The 22411-nt window shown below is 37.3% G+C and overlaps 1 protein-coding gene across 1 annotated transcript in view; it reads left to right on the top strand.

Moving 5' to 3' along the window:
* MAST4 (microtubule associated serine/threonine kinase family member 4) overlaps positions 1 to 22411 on the top strand; it is a 292007-nt gene that overhangs the window by 201523 nt on the left and 68073 nt on the right. The window contains exon 6 of the mRNA XM_054002715.1: positions 15872 to 15960. Coding sequence (XP_053858690.1) covers positions 15872 to 15960 — 89 coding nt within the window. The remainder of the gene's footprint in view (positions 1 to 15871; positions 15961 to 22411) is intronic.

The following is a 22411-nucleotide window of genomic DNA, read 5'->3' as shown; positions in this document are numbered from 1 at the left end:
TGCTGGGGTGTATGCTTAGCTCTGACTTGGAGGTGATCATCATTTCCTGTAGCAGCTAGTTAGCCCAGTGCTGCATAGCCCAAGATGAGAAAAAATCGCAGCGCGAGGCAGTATGGCTGTAGGCATTGGACTATTAAACCTAGACTTGTAAAGAATGTGACGTGTAGCTTTGTATCATACTGCAGCATGATTCCTGTCTCCAGCATTGGTGAATGACATGTTTCTAGTCTTCTACTTGTGGTAAAGTGTGCTGGGAGACATTAGTGAATAGGAAGATGAGAATTTGCCCCTTGGAGAAAGTGACTACATTATCTGTTTCAAAAACATGGCTGGTATAACATAGTGAGTAGTCAGAATTTAAAAACAGAATATTATTTTCTGGTATTGTTATTACTATAACTTCTTTTTAGAGCTCTGAATGGGAAATGCTTCAGTGGCTAAGATGTGATATAAAATACAAAACTATCAGTAATGTAATGTTAGTCCAGCTTCAGTCTTACAGAAAGTTTTGGGAGCTTAGCAGATTTTTGCAGAATGATACTGTACCTGTCCTATGTTAAATAGGTGTGAAGCTGTTATTCTAGTGTTTGGGTTTATTTTCTGGAAAAAAAGAAACAATAAAGACAAATTAGGAGCACAAGATACTATATTTCTTTGTAAAATATTAAGAAAAAAAGAATCTGTGTCACTCAATACATACTCTCCACAGTTGTGTGGAACCTAATGAAGCACTTTGGAAGGAAGAGATGATGAGATTGTACTTGTTTTTCACCAAATTGTTGTATGCCAGTTTGCCAGTTATAACCTTGAGTTTGTTTTTTTTATTGGTCATTTTTTAGTATTTCATTGTCACTGTTTTCCTGTATCAGCTAAATTTATGCCAGTCACTGTGAGGCAAGAGATTACATATCCCCATAAAAACAACTCAGAACTCTGTAAGCTAGGTTGAGAAAACAATCAGTCACTTTTTAATTGGTTACACACCCATATGTATATCCAACTAGTTGTCCAACCCTCCTGAACCTGTATGCTATCATTACCTACCTGCACAGACTTTCTCAAGGTTTTTGAGGGCTTGAAAAATCATTTTGATTTAATGTTTAGTTACAGATTTATGGAAGGGAGATGATTAAGAAGCATATGATTATGTTAAAATTGACTCATCTGTGCTTTATCATTAAATTTATATCTTCAAGGTGGTAATTTTTGTGGTTATGATTTGAAGAAAGGATAATACCAACAAATGTCTCAATTCTTTTATACTGAAGACATTTAAGAAAATAGCTTTTGCTGACGTTAATTTGTCTTTCAGAGGTATGCCTACATTGGGTTTTCAAGCTGAATGTAATCTGAGGTCATCTGTAATGATTATTTGAAAAGCTGAGCTAGACCTTATGCTAATTGAAAGTCTAATGTTTGATTAAACCACTGAACCAAATTAGAGGTTTGGGGCCTCTATTTTACAAAAAAACAGGAAATGAAAAATTAGTGTTCAAACTCTCAGCACATTCTTTCTTACTACTGAGAGGGTTAGGAGATCACAGAATGTCAGGTGTTGTGATGAAAGTGTTCAGTACTCAGTATGGGTTCTACTTGAACCCATATACATTATGTCAAACAGACAGGATATGGAAATTCTTTTCAGTAGAACAGGGTATTCCTCTGTTAAAACCAGTGAATTTATCTTAAACTGTAGGTTCAGCTTTCTTTTCTCTTCAGCCATGATGCTTAAGATGACAGGTAATCTGCAAGACAGCTTTCTTTGGTGGAATCATGGATATGAATCTCAGAATAGTAATGATGACACTAACCTTGTGGCAGTACAGAATGTGTGGAAACTCTTGATTTTAGCTTGTCCATGTAAGTTACTTGTTAGCATAGTAATGTGTCTTAGAAAATTTGTGAAAGGTGACATGCTGTAGTGGTACTTCAAGTTGCAGTTGAGAAAGGGGGAAATTTGCCCATTATGGATCCCATTTTTACTTTTTTCATGTACCCATTGAAGCATAATATATGATTTTTTCCAAGTTTTTAATGTAAGTTTCCTGGTTCGTGTTCAAGTTAACAGTTTTTGTGTAATTAACTGTTTATGAGCAGCAAGATTTAATACAAAATCACCTTTTGTGTTTTTTCTCTCCTCTGAGAGAGGAGAGAATTGACAAATTTGAGACAAATTCCCTTTCCAATTTACTTCTTCCACTGTCATGTTTCTGCTGCCCCAGACATTGATGCTTCAATGTGGAATTTTAGAAGTTTAAAAGCCTATACAGATCTGTTCTTGTGAGATTATGAAATCTTGAGATATTTTTAACTACGTGGTAAAATTTCCAAAATTCTTGAAAAGATTGATGTGTAAAGAAGAAAGACTGTACACTGGATTGCACTGTTCAACTTCATATGCATCCAAGCCAGTCTTCCTTTTTATTTGGAATTCATTACTGCTGTGCAGAGTTTAGCAGAAGTGAATTTTGTCTGGTTTTAGATACTTACCATTCATCTTGAGTCTCTCCATTGCCAAAATAGAGCTTGAAACATGAACTTACAAGAAAAACTGTCAAACCACAAAGCAAAAAACCAAACCAAACAATAATAAACCCCTACCTTCAAACACTGAAAACAGTCACTGTATGAATCTAGAAGATGGAACTTGAAGACTGCACAATACTACATTATGTAATTTAAGACTTGACAGCAATGCACTCATTTTAGTTTCCTCTCTTTTGTCAGCAGTTCTGCTTGTATTAGAGCAGTTATTTTTTCATCAGTTAAGTTTAAAAACAGATGTTAACTGTCTTGCGTTGCATGGTTCAACAAGAAGTATTTCCTGCAGCATCTCAGGTGGCTCTCGTTACTGCCAGTAGCGCTGCTAGATCTGGCACGGTGCGTCACATGGGCTGTGGGCTGTTGTGGCTGCGGACAGTAAGTTAACTGATGTGTTCAAAATTAGAATGTTTACTATAATTACCACTGCTTGCTTTTTTGTCTCTATAGTGGATATTGCTTTACTAGTAATTTTATGTGATGCTTTATTCTTGACACATCAGGGTGAATTAAACACATCTTCATCGTGAAATTATTCCTCTTCACACTATTAGCTCATACCTATTTACACACTATAAATCATATCCTTGCTTCATTTTCTTCCTTCTCTTCTTCCTTCTGAGTCACTGGCATTTGCTTTCATGAATCTTCTGTGACCTACTTCTGTTGGTGAGGAAATAGTACATTGCTTTGGTGGTAAAATAGTCCTTTAGCAGTATGGGCGTTTTTACAGGGCAAAGTACAAGCAAAGGTTGTAAGGTTGTTTCCATAAATTGCTTATATACTCTGTAATGTGTTTAAGATGGTCTTAGCTTTTCCCTGTATTCTTGTATTGATGTATAGATTTGTCTAGTATAGAAAGTATACAAGTTAATTTTTTTTTTTTTTTTTTTTTTTTTTTTTTTGTTGTTGTTGTTGTGTTTCTGTGTTCTTGGATTTTCATGAGAGAATAAGGTGTTACTGACCATTGAAGTGGTCAGGAGAGATGTAAATGAGAAATCAAACTTACTTGATTTTGGAAATTCCTTTTTTTTCTGTAAAACTTCAGTCACAGTAAGAAATCTTGTTTAAGACATACTATAAATGGATTTTGTGGGCCAGATTCATTCACATTGATATGCTTCACTCTGCTTGGAAACTTCTAGTGTTGAATGTGTACTGAGTTTTTTTGCTAGAAAGATGCTATTAATTTTCCAGTTTCACTTATTGGATTTTCATTTGGCATAAATGGGTGGATAAACTTAAAGTCATATTGTGTTCTTCTTGTTGTACTGGGACACCAGCTGTGGGAGGGAGCTTGAAGTATATAATTGCAGAGAAGGATTTCCCTTTTCCTGGGTAATGCATCATTTTTTCTCAGAGCCTGTATGAGAGGTCACAACCCAGCACTATGGTGTTTTGATGTGCAGAAAGCCTATCTTAGATACGCTAAAGGGATTCTAAAGTTGAATAGTTCTTTTAGCGACTTGGTGATTTAGAGACTTGGATTACTAAAGTGGCACAGCATGTCAGAAGGAAGGGATGTTTGATGACGTAACACGAATGCTTTATCAGTACTTTATTTGCAGTGGCCTAGATAATTTGTTTCTGACCTAGCTGAGTAATCCAGTCACTTGAAACATGAAGGATACACCACTGAAACTTTTTTCAATACCATGCCACACTATTTTTAATACTATGAATGTGCATGTATATGTGGTGCAGGTCTGTGGCAGCACACTGAAACACGTAAGTCATCTGATCTTTCCTGGCTTCTGTGGTGCTTGATGATTAAGCATTACCATAAAAAAAATAGTGAATGGATGTCAGAGGGCTTATGTCATCCCCACTTGTGACTGTGCCTGGAGATGTTTAAATTACTTCACTAGAGATTATTCAGATGTTTCCAATTACTTCACTGTGACTATGCAGTGTGATGATGTGCATGTGTAATGGGTTGCCTTCCTCAGTAGCTATATTGCCATGTGGAGCTGAAGTTTGCTCCCAGACTTAGTCTGAGTGCTGGGTTTTTTACAGGGATGATAATTTGAGCCATAGCTAGTGTCAGGTTAATCTTGCTGACACAGCTTTCTTAGTACACAATTGCAGTTGAAAAAGGCAGTTTGTATTCTCATGGTTCATTTTTATTTCCTAATGGGGAAATTCTGAACCAGTAAAAGACTTTTGTCTATGGTATAACTTAGTCTTTAGAAGGGACATCACTTAGGTGACTATTCCAGTTTAGATACACAGCTAACTTTTAAAGTGTGGATACTGTATATCTAATACAAATCTGTAGGGAGAAGAAATAATTTATGTAGTTTATAAATGGTGTCAACTGTGTGCCAGCATGTATTTAATTTTTTTTCTGTTAAATTTCCATGAGGCTTTGTTAAATGAAAAGTAACAATCCGTAGTTATATTGTTGCATAAGCTCAGTTTTAATCTGGGAAAAAAGCTAGATCAGACATACCCATTTTTTATGACAGTTATTTATTGTTTTGCTACTAAAGGGATATAACTGTGTTTGGAAACTCCAACATAAACAGACTTCAATTTGTTATTGCTCCATAAGACTGATGGGGAGTGCCACCTTGCTGGCTGCAGATGAATGTGTAGTGGTATCTTAAGGTCATGACTGTGGAGTGTTTGGTCACTTACCTTTTAGCATAACTTTGCAGATGTCTGGCTCCTGCAGAACAAACACCCTCTTCATGAAAGCTGCCATAGCTGGCATTAATTGATGCCCTCTGCCACAGGCTCGACAGAGACCAATAGCTGACTGGGCGCAGTGAATGGACTTTTTTTTTTCACCTTCCCCTGGGAAAATAATGCTTCTAGATGCTTAATTATCATTTAATTAAAAAAACTTTTGGTCAGCTGTCGGTAGGAGGGAAGGAGAATGTTGGTCTCACTAAAGAGAGGAGGGTCTTTTGTTTGCAAACTGAATTTCTGAGCTGCAGTCAATGTGTGCACACTCAAATGTGGGACACTGATGGTGCTGCCAGAGGTCTTGTGGGAACAGACATAGTTTTGAGGTTGAATGCCTTCCACTTAATTGTTAATATTCAGTCTCCTAACCAGTAAAGGGCATAGTTTTCAAACACCCATATTTTGCCCTAAATAATGATTTTATTTTTTTTTTTAAGTTTTTTTTTTCTTTAAGTCCAATGCATTTACTTCTTAAGCATTACTGACTACTTATGTCCAGAGAAAAGGCAGGACAGAATATTAATTGCAAAATGTTTATATTTCTTGTATAGAAAATGTAATACTTTAGTTACATAATATTTCCTCTAGTGTTTTTTAAAACCTGAGAAGGGAAAAGGAATAGGACCACTTTTCCTGTTATTTCCATTGATTCCCTTAAATAAAAGATGCAAATTTACATCACATCGTTGAAGATTAGGTAGGCATTTTTTGTGAATTTTTGGCAACTCTCATATTTGGATGAAGAGAGAAGATAAACCACAGCAATTAGTGTGACAGTACTGCTGAAAGGATGAAGCTCATTTCCCTCACATGTCAGATGCTCAGTAGGCAGCTGTGCTTCATCACTGTACTGCTTTCCAGTCTGTAGATGTGTATCCCCACTTCTGGTTCTTAAGAGGTTAAAAGTTAACTTTATGTTAGAAGGAGCATGTATCTCCTGGGGACTATCCTCCTTAAATGCTGTTTCCTCCTTTGTTTTTCTCGTTGCCCAAGTAGGAAGTCTGCACAAGTAGGAATTAAAGAATTCAGACTCTTGTCCTGCTGGGTGTGATAATAGAAGAATTGAGACTCCTCGGCTACTGTGTTTGATCTGCTGTATAGTTTTCCTTCAGTCAGGTGCATTGTTCTAACATTGTCTTACCTGTTAATTTCTTAAGTCTTTGGTAGTATTGCTAAAGGTTTGAAGACAACACATTTAATCCATCATGTGCAGCCTCATAGTTTTGAGAGCATGGGAGCTATCAGATTTATTAAAGAAGGAAAGAAGCAGGCCTGTCCTGTCTGGACTTAATGCTCTTTTGAGTAAAAATGGATAGTTTCTACTTAATTATAGGAGAAAGGAGTCAAGTTTAATTATAATTAGAGGTTAAACCAGAAGAGAACTACTGAATCAGAATGTAAAACCAAGTAAAATCTGTCTCCTTCAAGCAGCTCCCAATCTCCTACCCTTGAATTTTAGGATGTGATTACTTTAGTTCTACTATTTGAAGACTATTAGGAGAAAAAAAGGTGGGGGAGGGGTGTGGAAAACAAAGGGGAAAAAAATAATGAAATTATCTTAAAAATACTGTAAAATAATGTAGGAAAAAATATTTCAAGGACTTAGTCTCTTAATGGCTTTTGTCCTGGGCTAGTCTCTAGAGAACATCGCAAAGCAGACTGTGTTTTATGTGATAAAGGGTGTTATGTAGACTTCTGTTTTAATAAGCTTCTGATTCTTTTTATGTGAAGGTTGCCTTGGCAACATAAATTTTTTTAATGGGTACCAACAAATAGAGGAGGTTGAAAGGAAGATGAAGCACAACTTCCATAGCAAGAAGCAGGGCAAACAAAATAGTTTCTTGTTTTCTTCCCCCAACTGGAAAAGGATTAGTAATTTTTGCGGTGTCTCTTAGACATCAACCAAGGAAGAAGGGTGTTTTAGGCTCGCTGCATGTAACTACCTAATTTCAAAACATTATAGACTTTAACCCACTGGCATATTTTGAGTATTCATGACAAGCAGACACTTTGACCCAAGAGAAGCACTCCTTAAAGTTCTCTCCATGCTATTTGGGGAATGTGCTCACTGCTTTGTAGAGGCTTATGGCTTACCATCCTGACCTGATGATTCCTAGATACATGGTAAGTTAGGAACAATGCTGTTCTGAGGAAGTAAGAAGGAAAGAAGCCCAAGAGGAGGTAGTTCTAAGGGGAAAACAGAATGAGAAAGCTGGAGAGAAGGTGAACAGGGTTTCACTGTGGTAGGTTACTGGACAAACAGGTCTTTGGTCTGTAATCTGGAGACATTCCCTTGTTTCATCTAAATTCTGAACTCTGCTGACCTCAGTTTCAACTGGAGTTACAGAAAACTCAGGATATGTGCTTGGCTCCCTGGCAGTCCTGGGGAATTGACTATGGTTAGTCCTTGAGTCTGGATGGATGTTGCTCAAAGGAAGGACCCATTTGTTTGTTGGTTTTGTTTGGGGTTATTTTTTGAAGGGACTGACTGGGTAAAAGTTGCCAGTATATTGACTGCTTTGTTGAATGTAAATGTGGAAAAGGTTACTCTTCCCCATTGTAGGGGTGGAAGGGTGAGGAGATGGTCCTTTGACTGAGTCTGACTGCTTGTGTTGTGAGCAGCAGCAACAGGGCTCCAGCCTAGCTCCTGAACCAGGGACAGAGCCAGTGGAAGCATCACCTGTGACAGTGTGTGTACTACAGCCTTGCAGACAGCATGCCAGCCTGAGGTGAAGTGGCAGCTCCAGAGGAAATGGCGTCCAAAATCCTGACTCACCTCCATCTGCTCCCCCAGTTTCTCCCAAGCTGTTTAACAGCCAGCAGTGGGTCAGAGTGAGAAACATCCTGCCCCCAGCCTTTCCAGCCTGGTAGGAAATGTCTGGCTGCATTCTCAGCACAAGAGATGCACAAGGATGTTGTAGTCAGAATATCGAGTGATAAAGGTTAATGTAAACTGTAGGGGATGGCCCAAAAGCGCAAGGAGGCCTCTTTTTTGAACCTCCTGTCTGCAGCCTAGATAGGCATGCTCTCTGGTAAATAGGTATTTCCTGTCCAATGAAAACAGTTTCTACACTATTACCTACTATGCAAGTCAAGGCACTACTTCATTTGGTTAATGCCTCCAAACCAGTGATGCTGTGATCTTAATAGGTGTGATGTATGACTTATTTTTTAAGATAAGGCTTGTTATGTATTATAAACCCCTCATTGTGGCTACTGATTTGGGCTTTTTTCAGTTAGGCTTTTTGTTTGTTTGTTTGATTTGGGTGTTGTTTTGGTTTTGGTGGGGTTTGTTTGTTTGGGGTTCTTTTTTGGTTTTTTTTGCGGTTTTTTTCATGTTCTGAATTTTGTAGCATGCAGATAATCATACTTAGCAGTAATTTAGGCCAGCCCTGCATATTTTTCCTCTACATTTGGTGCTAGCTTCCTTATACCCTTCTATTTTGAATTTGTAACATTTTTGTATCGAGGAATTTAGTTAAATTTCTCAGTATGATAGGAGACACCTAGTAACTTGGTTTATTTCCCTTCTCAGAATAGAAAATAAACTACAAATTCAAGAAACAGTGGGATTTAAATGATCCCAGTCATCATATTCTAAATGTGTTGTATGATGTGAAGATGCAAAAATGTAATTTTGGGTATAATAAAGCAGAATTGCTCAGTGGCCCAGTGGTTTGTGATCCTGAGCATTCTTTTTGTATGTACTCCTTTGCATGCTCACTTTGGTTGCAGTACAGACTTTAACTTTTGTGCAGCTATTTTATGAATATTGTACAACTATGGAGTTAGTAGTTAGCTTAATACTCTTTTTTTTGTTACTGTAGAGATGAATATTTAATTATGTGAGTTAAATGTGAATCAATGGGTTTAGGAAGGTTCAGGACAGATAGAAGTACGTCATTTGAAATCTGTAGAAGAAATTCCGATTTCTTGTAACTCCTGATTATTCTCCTGTGCGAGAAGAAAGATTATGGATCAAAATCGATTAAAGTGAGAGCAGTCAGTGAGGCTGAAGACACTGAACATATCCAACTAGCAAGTTCAGTTGAGAAGGCATAATGACCTTGTTATTTGTATTCTAAGACTCTAGTTTAAAGGAGATTGAGGAGCCCTTCTCAGTGTAAGAAGTCTTTGTGTCAGTCTCCCTCAGGTCTGGTCATTAGAGATTTGGCAGATACTTTTGCAATTTTGTGATTTTTCCTGGTGTCTGTTTTTGCAGTGATGCTCTCTTGCATGCATTTGATTCCTTTAGGCAGTTTATGGAAAGGGTGATCATACATCTAGTTGATAGTATTTTATGTTTTATTTTCCCTGAAAATTTTTCTTTTTTAGAAATATGAAGAAAAAAGACCAAAATCTCTTCTTTTGTATGACTGAGGAAAGGTGAAGTTCTGATGGCATGGTGGCATGCTAGTGATTGGTATTAATGGTAGGGAGAAGGATGTTACACACACGTTTTTCAGTATTTAGAGAGGACCTTTAGCTTACTGCCCATGTTTATCTGGCCAGTAGCCAAAGCTAAAGGAGTCATTGTAGTGTTGCAAAGGTTCAAAACAGACCACCAAACTAGGGCTGCAAGCAGCTGCATCTTGGTGTGCCATTTTCATTATGTTTTGACAGCACTCTCGTTTCTTTAGACTAAAACTCACCTTACTTGACTAAACCTCACATACCAAAGAGGAAAATGTGAATCCCTCCCTACATAATAACATTTAAAATTTAAATCCCAATAGCCTATTTTCCCCAGCACATTACAGACTGATGTAGAAAAATTCCTCACAGAGAGAGTATATATAGTAAGTAGAATGTTAGACTGTATGTGCAATGTTGTAAAGGTAGGATGTTAGATAGATATATATTTATCTAAATATATGCATACATTTTATGCATATAAATATGAATGTGTGTCTGTATATGCATATATACACATCTATATACACATACCAAATTTGGAGAGTATATATGCAGACATACAGTCTAGGTAAAATATACCAGAAAATACTGCTAGATAATAAATTGATATGAATGTGAAATACTAACAGCCTTTAAAAGACCAAAACAAAAATTCTATGTGTTATTGATGCTATATTTTACTTGCATTCAGATGATTTGCACACTTCTCCCAGTTATTGTATCACCTTGAAATATTTAATTAGAGAGATTGGAAATATCTCTCAAAAGTGGAAACCTATGCTTCCTTACTCTTCAGTCTTAACTAGCTGTAAGTTAGTACAAGGTAGCAATCATTATCTCTGAATGGAGTCTGTTGATTGTCCCAGTGTAACTCTTAATTCTTCAGTATTCAGTGAGGAACGTTCTCGGCCAATTTATTTCCTTGCATAAAGCGATCTAGGTATGAACTGGCGCTAAGTGCCGGCTGTGTGTTACTTTGACTTTCTAGGTCTGGAGATGCCTCATCAAACACGAGCTTCAAGGCTACTTTCGACAAAGAAGCTGCTTGCAATATCGATGTGTGTGTCATGTCTTCAGGGCAGCTGGTTTTTGCATTTATTCTGGTTAATATCCCACAGAGTTTATCTGGGTTCTGGAGCACATTGAATTACTCACTGAATTGCTTTTTAATGCAGAAGGCTTCTTCTTTAAAAACAAAGTAAACCAAACCAACCAGACAAAATAGCCAAGACAAACTAAATTCCTCATTTCAAATGTTCTGGGTTTTTGTAAGTGCAGTGTGCACTGTTCAATGACTCTTCAGTTTTGATGTTACTGAAGATAATAACTATGAAGTCATACTTTAGCTACATACATAACAAGTTAAATATAACTGAAATAGAACTAAAATTTAACTTTCCTGTATAACCAAAGTCACAACATCTGAAGTCCTGCTAGGGACAACATGTTCCTGCTAGGGTAGTTTTCAACCATGTAGTTTTAACACCAGAGAAATTATAACCCCTTTTTCTATCCCTAGAGCCTTTATAGGAAGGGTGGTCTTGCATTATTAGTGTCTCATGTGTACCTGGTTAGGCTTCTCATTCTGGATATGGCAGTAACTTAATTTCTTTGTGCTTGTATTGGCAGCTGAAACTATTTGTTTGCAGCCTCTTCTTAGAATGGTAGAAATCCCCTTCTAATCTTCACCTCCAGCTAAACTGCTATATATTACACTACTACCAGAATTAAGGTGGTATGGAGTAGTGCTGTGCTCAACATAGCACAGAGGTAGTGAACATAGCAAGAGGTAGTGAACTGTCATAATAGGTTACACTCCAAATACATCTCCATAACAAGTGTGAATATTAATAATTGAGGATGGTGAAATTAAATAATTATAAATTATAAAGGCTGTTGCCATATTTCCCATTAAAAGCCTGGCAACCCTGGCTCTGACAAAATAGCCAGCTTTCCCTACTTTTTTTGAATAAATAAAAGTGATTAACCTTCACTGCCAGTAATTTGTTCATCTTTTAGCCCTCATTCAGAGAAAGAAATATCCATTTCAGTGCATATCTTTCACAACTATTGCCATTTCTTGGTTACCATACCTGAAACCGGCATTTCAGCTCTTGATGAAGTATTGTCTGTCCTAGAAGCACTGCATTTCTGCTTCAGCTTTTTATTCTGTTTAGTGTTTCCAGGAGATCGTGGAATGTAGCTCTGTTTTAACAACCATACTCTTACTTGAGTCTTGTGCTTTGCTGATTTCAGTCTAACTGTTCCCCTCATTTCTACCCAAATAACTTTTGCCTGATATGGGAAGAATTGTGGCTTTTTAAGGAGGAAAGTAATCAAGCTTGATGTAACTGCATTGCATCTTTCAGCAGCTGCTATTCACCCTGGCTTTGTTACAATAGAAGTTCAGCAAAAGCACTTTCTATGTAGTGTCTTCTGTTTGTTTTATCATGAATGCTTCTCATCAGAAACATTGTTAGTCTGTAGCAGCTGAAGAAGTGACTTGGAGTTAGTGCATTGGGAATGATACTAGAGCTGAGGTGAAGGAGGAATTCCCCCACAGTGAGACATGGTGAGAAGTCAGGGAGGAGAAGAGTGAGTGGGCAGGAGTGTCAGTGACAGAGAGTAGGAGGTATTACGGAACCTGTCTTGGGGGGCAGATTTGAGAAACAAATAGGAAATTATGAATTGGATTCTAAGATAAGGAGTAGTGCCATTTGTCTAGGGCTCTTTTGATACAGTGTAAGGTCAATGACTTCCAGATAGGTAGTTACCCAGGAGGAATAAAGTCCAGGAAGGATATTTGTGGGACAGAGAAGAAGGCAGAGAGCAACAAATATAAACTTTCTGTTCTGTTCAACTTTTCTGCACGCCCCAAAGTTTAGTTATTGTTAAATGTGACTGATTTTTTTTTCTGTGTTCTCTCCTGTTCTTTTTCATCTTGTAAAAAGGTCTTTTTTTTTTAAAAAAAAAAAAAAAAAGTGTTCTAAGCTTTGCATCTTACCAGCTTCCTAGCTTGCTAGTCTCTTGGCATGCAACCTGATCACAGCATGAAATTCAAGGCTTAGAGAATTGCATTTTGGGGGTTAGTGCTCTGTGGTTTACCAAGGTTTATATTTCCCTAAGTTACAATCCCTGTAGAGTGTTCCTGCATGGCTATAACTTTACTGCAGACAAAGAAGCTTTATTTCAGGGCTGCCTCTTATCAATTGGTTTATCTTGTCAGATTTGAATGGGAGAAGAATAGTTTTATGAAAACAATAGAAGGGGAAAGTTACTTGATGTGTTCAGAGATCTAGAAAAAACAATTTTGTCTTAAAGTGGTTTTAACTTCTGAGATTCTTTTCTATAAGGAAGATTGCTGTTTCAAGGCTAAATACAGTTCGGTAAGTAATGCATTGATACTTCCTTTGTGCCACTGTGCTTCCCATTTGTGGAATTCTGGCAGCTTAGATTATCTTTCAAGGTTCCCTGAAGTTTACTTTTTTTTCATCCACAAAATGCCTCTTTTATAATAGCATTATTTTGGGGAAGGAATTGTGTTTCACGCATTATACAGGATGGATTACATTGTTTCAAAATCTTTGTGAAGCACAACTGAAAAACAAAGCTTACACTGAGTGCTTTAGGATGGATTTGTCCTTCCATGCAGTGAGTTGCATTTTACCTTACTGGTAAGGCAAATAAAGGAGAACTTAATATATTTTATTTTTCATTTCTGAGTAGAATATTTCATTTGAGTATGACAGAAGATAAATTATCTCTGCAGCCACGTCTGAGCAAGTAGCAAACATGTTTTGAAATGGCAGCAGGGGGGAAAGATTTCTTGTGGTATAATATCAATCTTGATATTGAAGGTAATGCTATCATACTCTCCAGAGTGTTAAAAATACACAGCCTCCAAAAAAAAACCCCAAAACACAAAGATAAGTTTAATTAGGTAGTTTTGATAATGATTTGTGAAAGACGTTGCAATTCAACTAAGAAGTGTAAAGTTTGGATATTAATGTAGAAGTAAATACAAGGCATTTGTTTATTTACATAGGAAATTCTGGCAAAAGTGATAAAAGTCTCAATTTCTAAAAGTAAGGGCAAGTGACGAGTAAGTACAAGGAATCATCCATGTAGCAAAACCTGTGAAGGGTATCTAAAATTTTTGTGCTTTAAATGTATTACTTTCTTTTGCCAGAATTCGTGGTGGTTCTTTACATCCCAGACTTCAACCATGAAAAACTTGCTTTCAGGTCACATCATTGGTGCTCTGAGCCCCAGCCTGCATCACAGATGTTGGTAGTGATACCATCACATCATCATGGATAGATACAATCTCTGTGTCTTTTAATTAATGTCTAACAAATACCAGAAATTTTTCCTAGGTGCAATTTTAGATTGGAGAACTGCAAAGAAACAGTTAATCAAGCTTTTAAAACAAGAGTAGCAGAAAAAGAGAGGAAAGTTAGCAAAAATATAGTGACATTGCATGAAGCCAGAAGGAAAATTTTGGACCATTCTTTGATAAGAGAGGAATTCAGTGACTCTACCTGGACAAAATTTAGAGAAAAGGGGAAACAATTAAGACTCAGTCTCATGGAATATGGAATATTTTCTCAGATTTTGTGATTGAAAAGGTAGAAATTAATCTAGACAGATTATTAAAAACATGTTTATAATTCCACATTTAAAAAGTTCTTCCTTTTTGTTTGGCTTAAAAATGTCAGTGTATGTTTTAAATAAGTTTTGACTTTTCCAGTACTCCACATGTAAAACTTGCAATAATTTTGTACATTCTTTTCTTAAAGAGATCTACAGTAATGATACATTTAAAGGTTAAATCATTGTAATAATTAAGTAATATGGCAAAGCTTTGTGCAGTGTTCAAATGGACTTTGTATTAACCTATTAGAGATTTAGAAGTGGCACTCTTGCTGCTTCACAAAGCATTTATTAAGGGGAAAGTGGTCTTAGTGTTTGACTTCTTTTGCATTTTGAAGATACCATCTGTACTGATTTTATACTCAACTTCTCCTTTACCTTTTTTTCTTTTTTTTTCCTTGCCTTCTGTATTACTTTGGAGTACTTCTGCATCTGTTTTTCTTTATGCTATTAAACTCCATCCATTCTTTTACACTTTATTCAATTTAACTATATCAAGACTAATTATGTAGCAGCTAGAAAGCAAGACTAATGAGAGATATCATCATAATGTTACAAAATTCATTTTTTGAGACATCTACAAGTAAGATCTGGATCCGCTTCTCTTGCAGTCTGCTTTGATAATTAAATGCTTTTGTGTATAAATTTTCGCCATTTTAGTAGTTTGGAATTTTTCTAAACCTTTACGGAAAAGTTCTGATTGCAGTGCTGTAAACATTAGTACATGCACTTCAGTTTATGCACAGCTAAGGTTTCTTAGTTCAGGATAATATTTTCCTTCTGCATTAATGTTTGGAGTGCTGGGGATTTATGTTTATGAGAATATTCTTTATAGTAGAATGAGGGAAGAAGAAAACTACATCTGCCAACTAATATATAAAAATTGTATGATGTATTTACGAAAATACCTCCTTTCCCAAGTTTAATCGATGTGTTAATTTACTTCTTATCTTGTTTAATGATCTTGTGGTATGGGAAATTAGTGGCTTTACAGATGAAAAATGTATGACTAAAAAAAGGCCTTTATTTTCTTAGTTATCATCTGTTCCATTGACAAAAGTCACAGATGTGAAATTTATCTCAATAATTAGATTTATAATTATTACATCATTCTCAAATTGATAAGCCTTGCTCTCTCTGGCATGTGATTTCAAGCTACAGTTAATGAAAACCAGAAATAGTTTTAGTCATTGAATGGTGATTGTAAACCTAAGACTATGTTTCACATTATATTTATATTTTGTAAAAGTGTGTGGCGGAGAAATAAGCTGTAATCAGAAAGAATATTTTGTAAGTTACTCTACAGGGAAATGCTTGTCATTGTACGGAACAGCAAACGTGCAAGCCTGAAAAGTATCCATGGTGTATTTTTTTTGAAAACTTCTGGTTTTGCCATTATCAGTAATGATCGTAGACTTCCTGGACATGCCTACAAAAACAACAATAGCTCTGATTTTTAATAGGAAACTGGGAAGTCAAGGAACTCAGTAGCAGAATCTCAAAATGCCCATATGTGGTACATACTGTATTTCTGATGCTAATGTCTTCTTTCCTCTCTTTTTGCCCACAGCTGTAGAACAAGTAACAGGAAGAGTTTGATGGGCAGTAGCCAGTCTCCAGCTCTGCCTCGGCCTCATTCACCACTCTCAGCTCATACAGGTGATTTTAAAATTTTGCTACTACTGCTATTCTGAAATTCTTATGGTGTCTCTGTAACTGAAGGAAAACATACTCTACTGTTCTTTTCACTGTTTGTAATAGCAAAAAATTGGATTTCGTCCCATCTGAATTTCTGTTTTACATTTAGATCCATAAATCCTGTGTTATGATTAGGAGCAGTCCAAAAATATCATGTAGCTATTTTTTATTTCTCCACCTTGCATTCTGGTAGATTTTCTCTCTTCCTGCTACCACTGCCCTTCCTACAGCTTGCACCCATAATGAAGTTAGTGGAGTCTGTATTACATTCTATTTCTGGAACTTCTGCTCCCGAGGATTTATAGCGTCAGGCACTTTGCTGGTAGTTGCTGTACTGCACTTTGCATAACAATAAATTGCTGATAATTTTGTTTTTCTTCTAAAACATCTGAAACACTTAAGGCTTGAATGATTGTCCATAAATAAATATTTTATTTACAATAATTGCCTTAATTTTTGAAAGTAACATTTTTAGCATATCAACTCACATTTCCACAAACGTTTATTATTATCTTTTTATTTTTGAGGGTGCACTGACTGTAGCTACAGGCCAAAATGAAAGTGCCACACTAATCCTTGTGTAATCAATGACTCTGAATACTTTGGAGAATGGCTTGCAAAGAGATGCTAAACAAGAAGTTGCAGAGTTTCACATGAATTTTAGAAGTATATTAAGGCATCTCCAGTTTTCTTACAGAAGGAACATTATTAAAATATGGTGATGATTTTCGCTCTCAGAAGCAGCTGTCACAACTAGGAATCCAGGCAACATGAAAATTTGTAAAGAGTTCAAGACAATAGAGCATTTAAAACAAGCAAAGTGAAACATGGTGCAGACTGTTTTGAAAATGAAAAATTAAATTTTGCAATGTTAGGAATGCCATTTTGGGTCTCCTAAATACAGAAATTTCTATTTGGGAGAGGAGATTGTGGTCACCATAAAAAGTGCCCTTGGTTGTGCTGTGCTGACTTGAGGAAAGCAATAACAATGCTTGCTCTAGCATGTCTACTGCTGTAAATGGCAATACCATCTGTTTGGAAATGGAAACCTTGGACCAATGATGCCTAATGAGCTCTGAAGTATGGACTGCACATGTTACCTGGGATTTGGATATAGGCTGTGTATTTGATAAATGGCGGAAAGTTCCTGTCTGGCGGTGGACTGCCAAGTTGCTTCATCTTTTGAATTGATTTCTCAGACAGTAAAAGGGAAATAATATTGCTGATGTCACAGCTGTTGTCAAGTGGCTGAGAAGGTTGAAAACCAATTCTGTAAGTAAAAAGATTAAGTGTAAGCGGTTCTTTTCCATAAACTCAGCAGTATGTACTGTTTATTCAAAAATGTATTACAGAAATCTGACAACTTCTTCCATTACACAGGATACAGTAGGTTCTCTGACTTGGATACTTCTGAAGGCATGTGTGCTAGACACTTGAGTAGCACTAGTAAATCTCATCACATATATGAGATGAATATTTGCATGTGCGTGACCAGCTCTGTTATTAGCTTTCTTCTGTAAATGGCTAATTATAGTAAATATTCGCACAACTACTGTCTCTTAGCTTAGCTGGCTAATGTGCCTAGACAAGTCCGTACATCAAATTCCTGTGAATGTCATCCTAATCCCGACAAATAAAAAAATATGCAAATTTAGTAAGTTAAAAACTTTCCTCTACATAGGCACTAGGAGTTCAATGTTTCAAGTGTTTAATGTGTATAAATCTGTGAGAATGTCAGACTTGAGAGGCTGGATTTATAGTGATCCTGTTATTTCTGTGTTGTCAGAGCTGCCAGGTGTTAAACTGCCCTAGCTTCTGCACACTCAAATTGCCTTCCTGTTCTCTGTGATGATAGGGACTGAAGGCCTCTTTCCTTGCGAAGTGTGGTAGAGAGATGTGACAAGAGACCGTGTGTGCTGTATAGCTTGTCGGGTTTATTCTTCTTTACTCCAAGTCAGAGTGGCCTCCTTGACTCCACTGAGAGAACCTGTTATATCTCCTGTCCAGCTATAGACAATTTTAGAGTCTTTTTTGAATCTGAGATTCTCTTAGAAAAGTTCTTTAAATTGGAAGTTTTTACTTTACAGCCTGCTACTTTACAGCCAGATCATCTGCCTGGAGCATGTACCTCAAGCTTTAAGTTTCAGAGAGACTGAAGGTGATCCTCTGAAACCTTCATATATTTCTTACTAATGTTTAGTGTTGGAAGAGGAAACAATAGAAGAGGGAGAGGCAAACAAACAAATTTCCAGTCCTTGAGGAGCATGTAGCAAGCTCAATGTGCAGCAAAGTGTCAGTGCTTGCATTTACTGAAAACAGGTTTATTCATCAGATTGTTCTTGGCTGAAGTGTGGTAATAACATGAATTTTTGACAAATATGTTCTAGTGAGATTATGCAGAATGTGGAGGACATTGGAGAGCACAGGCTCTAGAGAAGTTTTTCTTGTGTGTTGTTAGAGTTCTGTTCCATTCATGCAATCTGCCCAGGTGAATGCAGTGAGGATCAGGTTGCATGGATGCTAACATCTGATTTAGCTTTGTGAGACCATTGCAAAATTTCTTGTCAGTGTATTGTCAAAAGAAAATATTGATTCTTGCATCTGCATTTTAAGGGACTCAGTCTCACTGATGAGAAAGCCAGGAACTTTAGGCATTGAAGACTCTTTTTAGTATCACCTGTCCTAGAAATGTTTAGCTTCTTCATATTGCATGATAGGCTTTTTCTTCTACTGGATCCCACTCCTGTACTCCCTACTCTCAGGTGCTCAATCCGTCTCTGGGGAGAGCCTCCTGTTGCTCTTACTGAAAAGAGTTCTATCCATTGCTCTTATTTAAGTGGACTAGGTTCTTAATGTTTGTACCATCTTAGTTGCCAGCTGGGGTTATAGCACAACAAAGGGATAAAAACCTGCAATAACAACTAAGTACCATGCAGCTGCTCACCCACTCATCCCCCTAGAGCAGGTAGAAAAATTAGAAAAAAGATTAAAACTCATGAGTTGAGATTAGAACAGTTTAATAATTGAAACAAAACAAAAAAAAAAATCAATATTACTACTGAAGATAATAATAACAAAAATAACAATTGTAATGAAAAGGAGAGAGTGGTGTATCATACCCAGTAGAAACAAGTGATACACAATTCAATTGTTTACCAGCTGCTGACCAATGCCCAGCCCAGCCCCCAGCTGCAGTCAGCCCCTCCTGGCCAGCTCCCTGCAGTTTACATCCTGGACACGATGTTCTGTGGTGTGGAACATCCCTTTGTGCTGTTCAGGTCAGTATCCCGGCCATGCTCCCTCCCAGTGTCTTGTGCACGTGTTCACTGACGGGGAATGGGATGCTGAAGGTCCTTGGCTAAGGGTAAGCACTGCTCAGCAGCAGCTAAAACATCAGCATGCTACCAGCATTACTCTCATGCTGGATCCAAAACATGGCACTGAACCAGTGAAGAAAATTCTATCCCAGTCAAAATCGGCATGCCCTTTACTCTAGATTATTCAAGTTGAGTGGATTCAAAATTGTCACTCTTGAAAATCCACCCAGGATCAATTTCTTTTAGTTATCATCTTAATAGTCTTTAGTGTTATCCTTGGCTTTGTGTGTAGTCCTAATGAGATAGTTGGCATTGCTTGGGAATTCATTGCCCCAGAGGCATCTGAAGGGAGTCTTTTCATTCTATGTGAGAACACCTTTGGATTCCCTACCTCTTCCCTTCAGAGTTAATTCATTGCATGTTGAGAGCAAGCCGAATACATACTCAGTTACCTCTGCATGGCATACTTGAAATTATTTTATTTGGACCACTAGTTGAAGCTACTTGGATTTTTTTCCCCAAGGGCCCCCCATCTCTGAGTACAGAAAAGTGCTGTGAGTCCTCTGTGTCAAATGTAGCAAAGTGAGTGAAGGTGTGTTCCAGAATCTCAAGGTAGAGCTCTCTTAGAGTGCTTCTGCTAGTACCTGTGACTTTGCTCAAAAATATTTTCATCTTTGGTATCTGCAGACCAATCAATCTGGCTGCACTTTTGGAAGCAATGTGCCATTACTTCAGATCTGCTGAAGAGCTCAGGTAGCTACTATTTAATCATAAACTGGGTTTGAGCTAGATTGAATGTGAATAGGATTGCTCTATTTTAGAGGACGAGCATGTTGATTGTAAGCATAGTTCTTTAAGTGCATTTTATACCTGTTCTTCTTTGTAGTTCTGTTTTTCATCCAGATGCAGTCTGAACTGGAGGTATCAGCTATTCTCTAGTTCAGATAGATGTTCTTTGAGGAGGACTAGTGGCCCAAGTTTAGGGTAATAGTAATTGCCCCATATGAGAAAGTCTAATATAGAGATCTCAGGCAAATGATCCCCTCAACTCTCCCCCTACAGTTTTCATTGTTTACTCTGGAGATAATAGAAGATTTTTCCTACAAGGGAGTTTGTTGTTAATCTTTACAGATGCAAGCTGATTTGGACAAACACTGAATACTTACATGGAATTTTTTAACTGTTAGCCATACCATCCCAGTCATACTCAGATTCATGTCAGATGGGAGGGAGAGGCAGTGAGACAGCACCCCACTTATGAAGTAAGTAGATTGTGCAGAGTGCAAGTAGTGCATGAGTGGCATCTGTCAGGGAAGGGGCAGATTTGTTTGTAAACAACAGTGACCATAAAAGCTCCTGGGCTACACTAAAGAGTTATTAGAGCAGTAAGTAGTCCAAGGACTGGGAGCACACAGGGAGGTGTAAGGTCTGAGACTGAGGATAATAAATGGGACACGAAAAAGACAGTGTGTACAGCAGATACTATATATCTCTGTTATGTATGTTAATTGCTAATACAATATATGCAAGTCCATTTTCCTCTATGCAGGACCTGTAGCTGCTTGCAGAGATAATTTCTGTCTGGAAAGTCAGACTTTAGTTTGCAGCTGAAGTCTCTTACCATGCCTTATGCATACATGTAAAGATCACACAGTATCAGCTTTCACTACATAAAGTGTTTCTATTTCTTGCAAAAATAGAAAACATGCCAGGTAATACCTTTAGGCTCATTAGCAACTGTCTTAGTGGTCTGGACATCCTTTACCTTTAGTATTTGGGCTGAAGGGTGTTAAACCTGCTGAAAAGTACTTCTAAGTTTTCCATGAGCTGTTGAATACATAGAGAATTGTGGGAAAGTTTGTTGCAGCATTAGCTTGGATAGTACCTGGTGCCCATGTCATTAATGGGCTTTTCTAGCTGACTGTCTGATGCTGTGTAGGCAGGTCATCTGCACCACCAAGCCTGCAATGTGAATGATAATAATCTCAGCAAGTCAGGGCATTCAGGTGTCCCCACCTCAGAAGTCACAGGAGCTTCTTCATGTGGATGATACTAACCCGTAATGATTAATAGTCACATGTGGTGCTTCTTAATTGTGTCTGCTGAAGGAGCAAGATTTAGTTGTTAGGAGCAATGATGTAAATTTTATTTCTCTGTATTTTAAGAATATTCCATGTGGTGCTACTGAGATGACTAGGACAAGAATTGTAAGATAAGTAGGAAATTGTTTAAGGGAATAAAGAGGCTTGTGCTAAAATGAGGAATATTATAAAGTGGGAGTGGAGGTTATCAGTTGAGTCATCAGGTTTTGTTTTTGTGGCCAAACATTTTATTCTTCTTATAAGTGGCACTGACATAAAATTACTGTAGCTTATATAAATTTGGAAGACATCCAGTATGAAATAGCATTGGGGAACTATGTTGAAGTGAGGGAATGGAATAAAAAAGAATGAAATTGCAATATGACACATTTTGTACTGGAGGACCTGTAACAGAAATATCTATGATAAACTGTGAACTCACCTATTATGAGGAGTTTAGTTTAGGATCTGACTGCATTTTATGGATAAGATGATATTTGCAAGGACCAGTCTAGTGCAGCTTTTAAAATGAAATCTCAGAAGATTTATAAAGGAAGTAATTTTTGTTTTAATTTGGAAAGATATCATGCCTCTGTACAGTGTCCTGGTTAGATTTCATCTAGAATACGTTTATTGTCATACTAATTCAGGTGAGATCATGTGGGGAGAAGGGCTGATGGGATAGAATGTGGGAGATTTCTGTATAAGACTGAAAGATATTACTTGCTTTCCTTAGTAACAGAAGACTGGAAGATGGTATTCTCCTCTAAACCAGTCAGAGTTGCCTCCCCCCCCCACCCCCCTCCCCCCATAGAGTAGGAAAACACGCTGGTCGTATATACTGGAACATGAGGGGTCTTAAAGAATTCTCCACCCAAGTATGGCAGGGACAAACCTGACTTTCTCTAAGAGATTGGATAAATAGGTATAAGGCCCCAAACAACTTGCTCAATGAAGTTTTTAAATGACTTATAGTTGTTCATGTGCCCTGAGTTGCATGCATGGGAGAAATAC

The sequence above is a fragment of the Vidua macroura genome, chromosome Z (genome assembly GCF_024509145.1).
Source record: "Vidua macroura isolate BioBank_ID:100142 chromosome Z, ASM2450914v1, whole genome shotgun sequence".
Classification (NCBI taxonomy): domain Eukaryota; kingdom Metazoa; phylum Chordata; class Aves; order Passeriformes; family Viduidae; genus Vidua; species Vidua macroura.
This window is presented reverse-complemented; position numbering and strand designations above follow the sequence as displayed.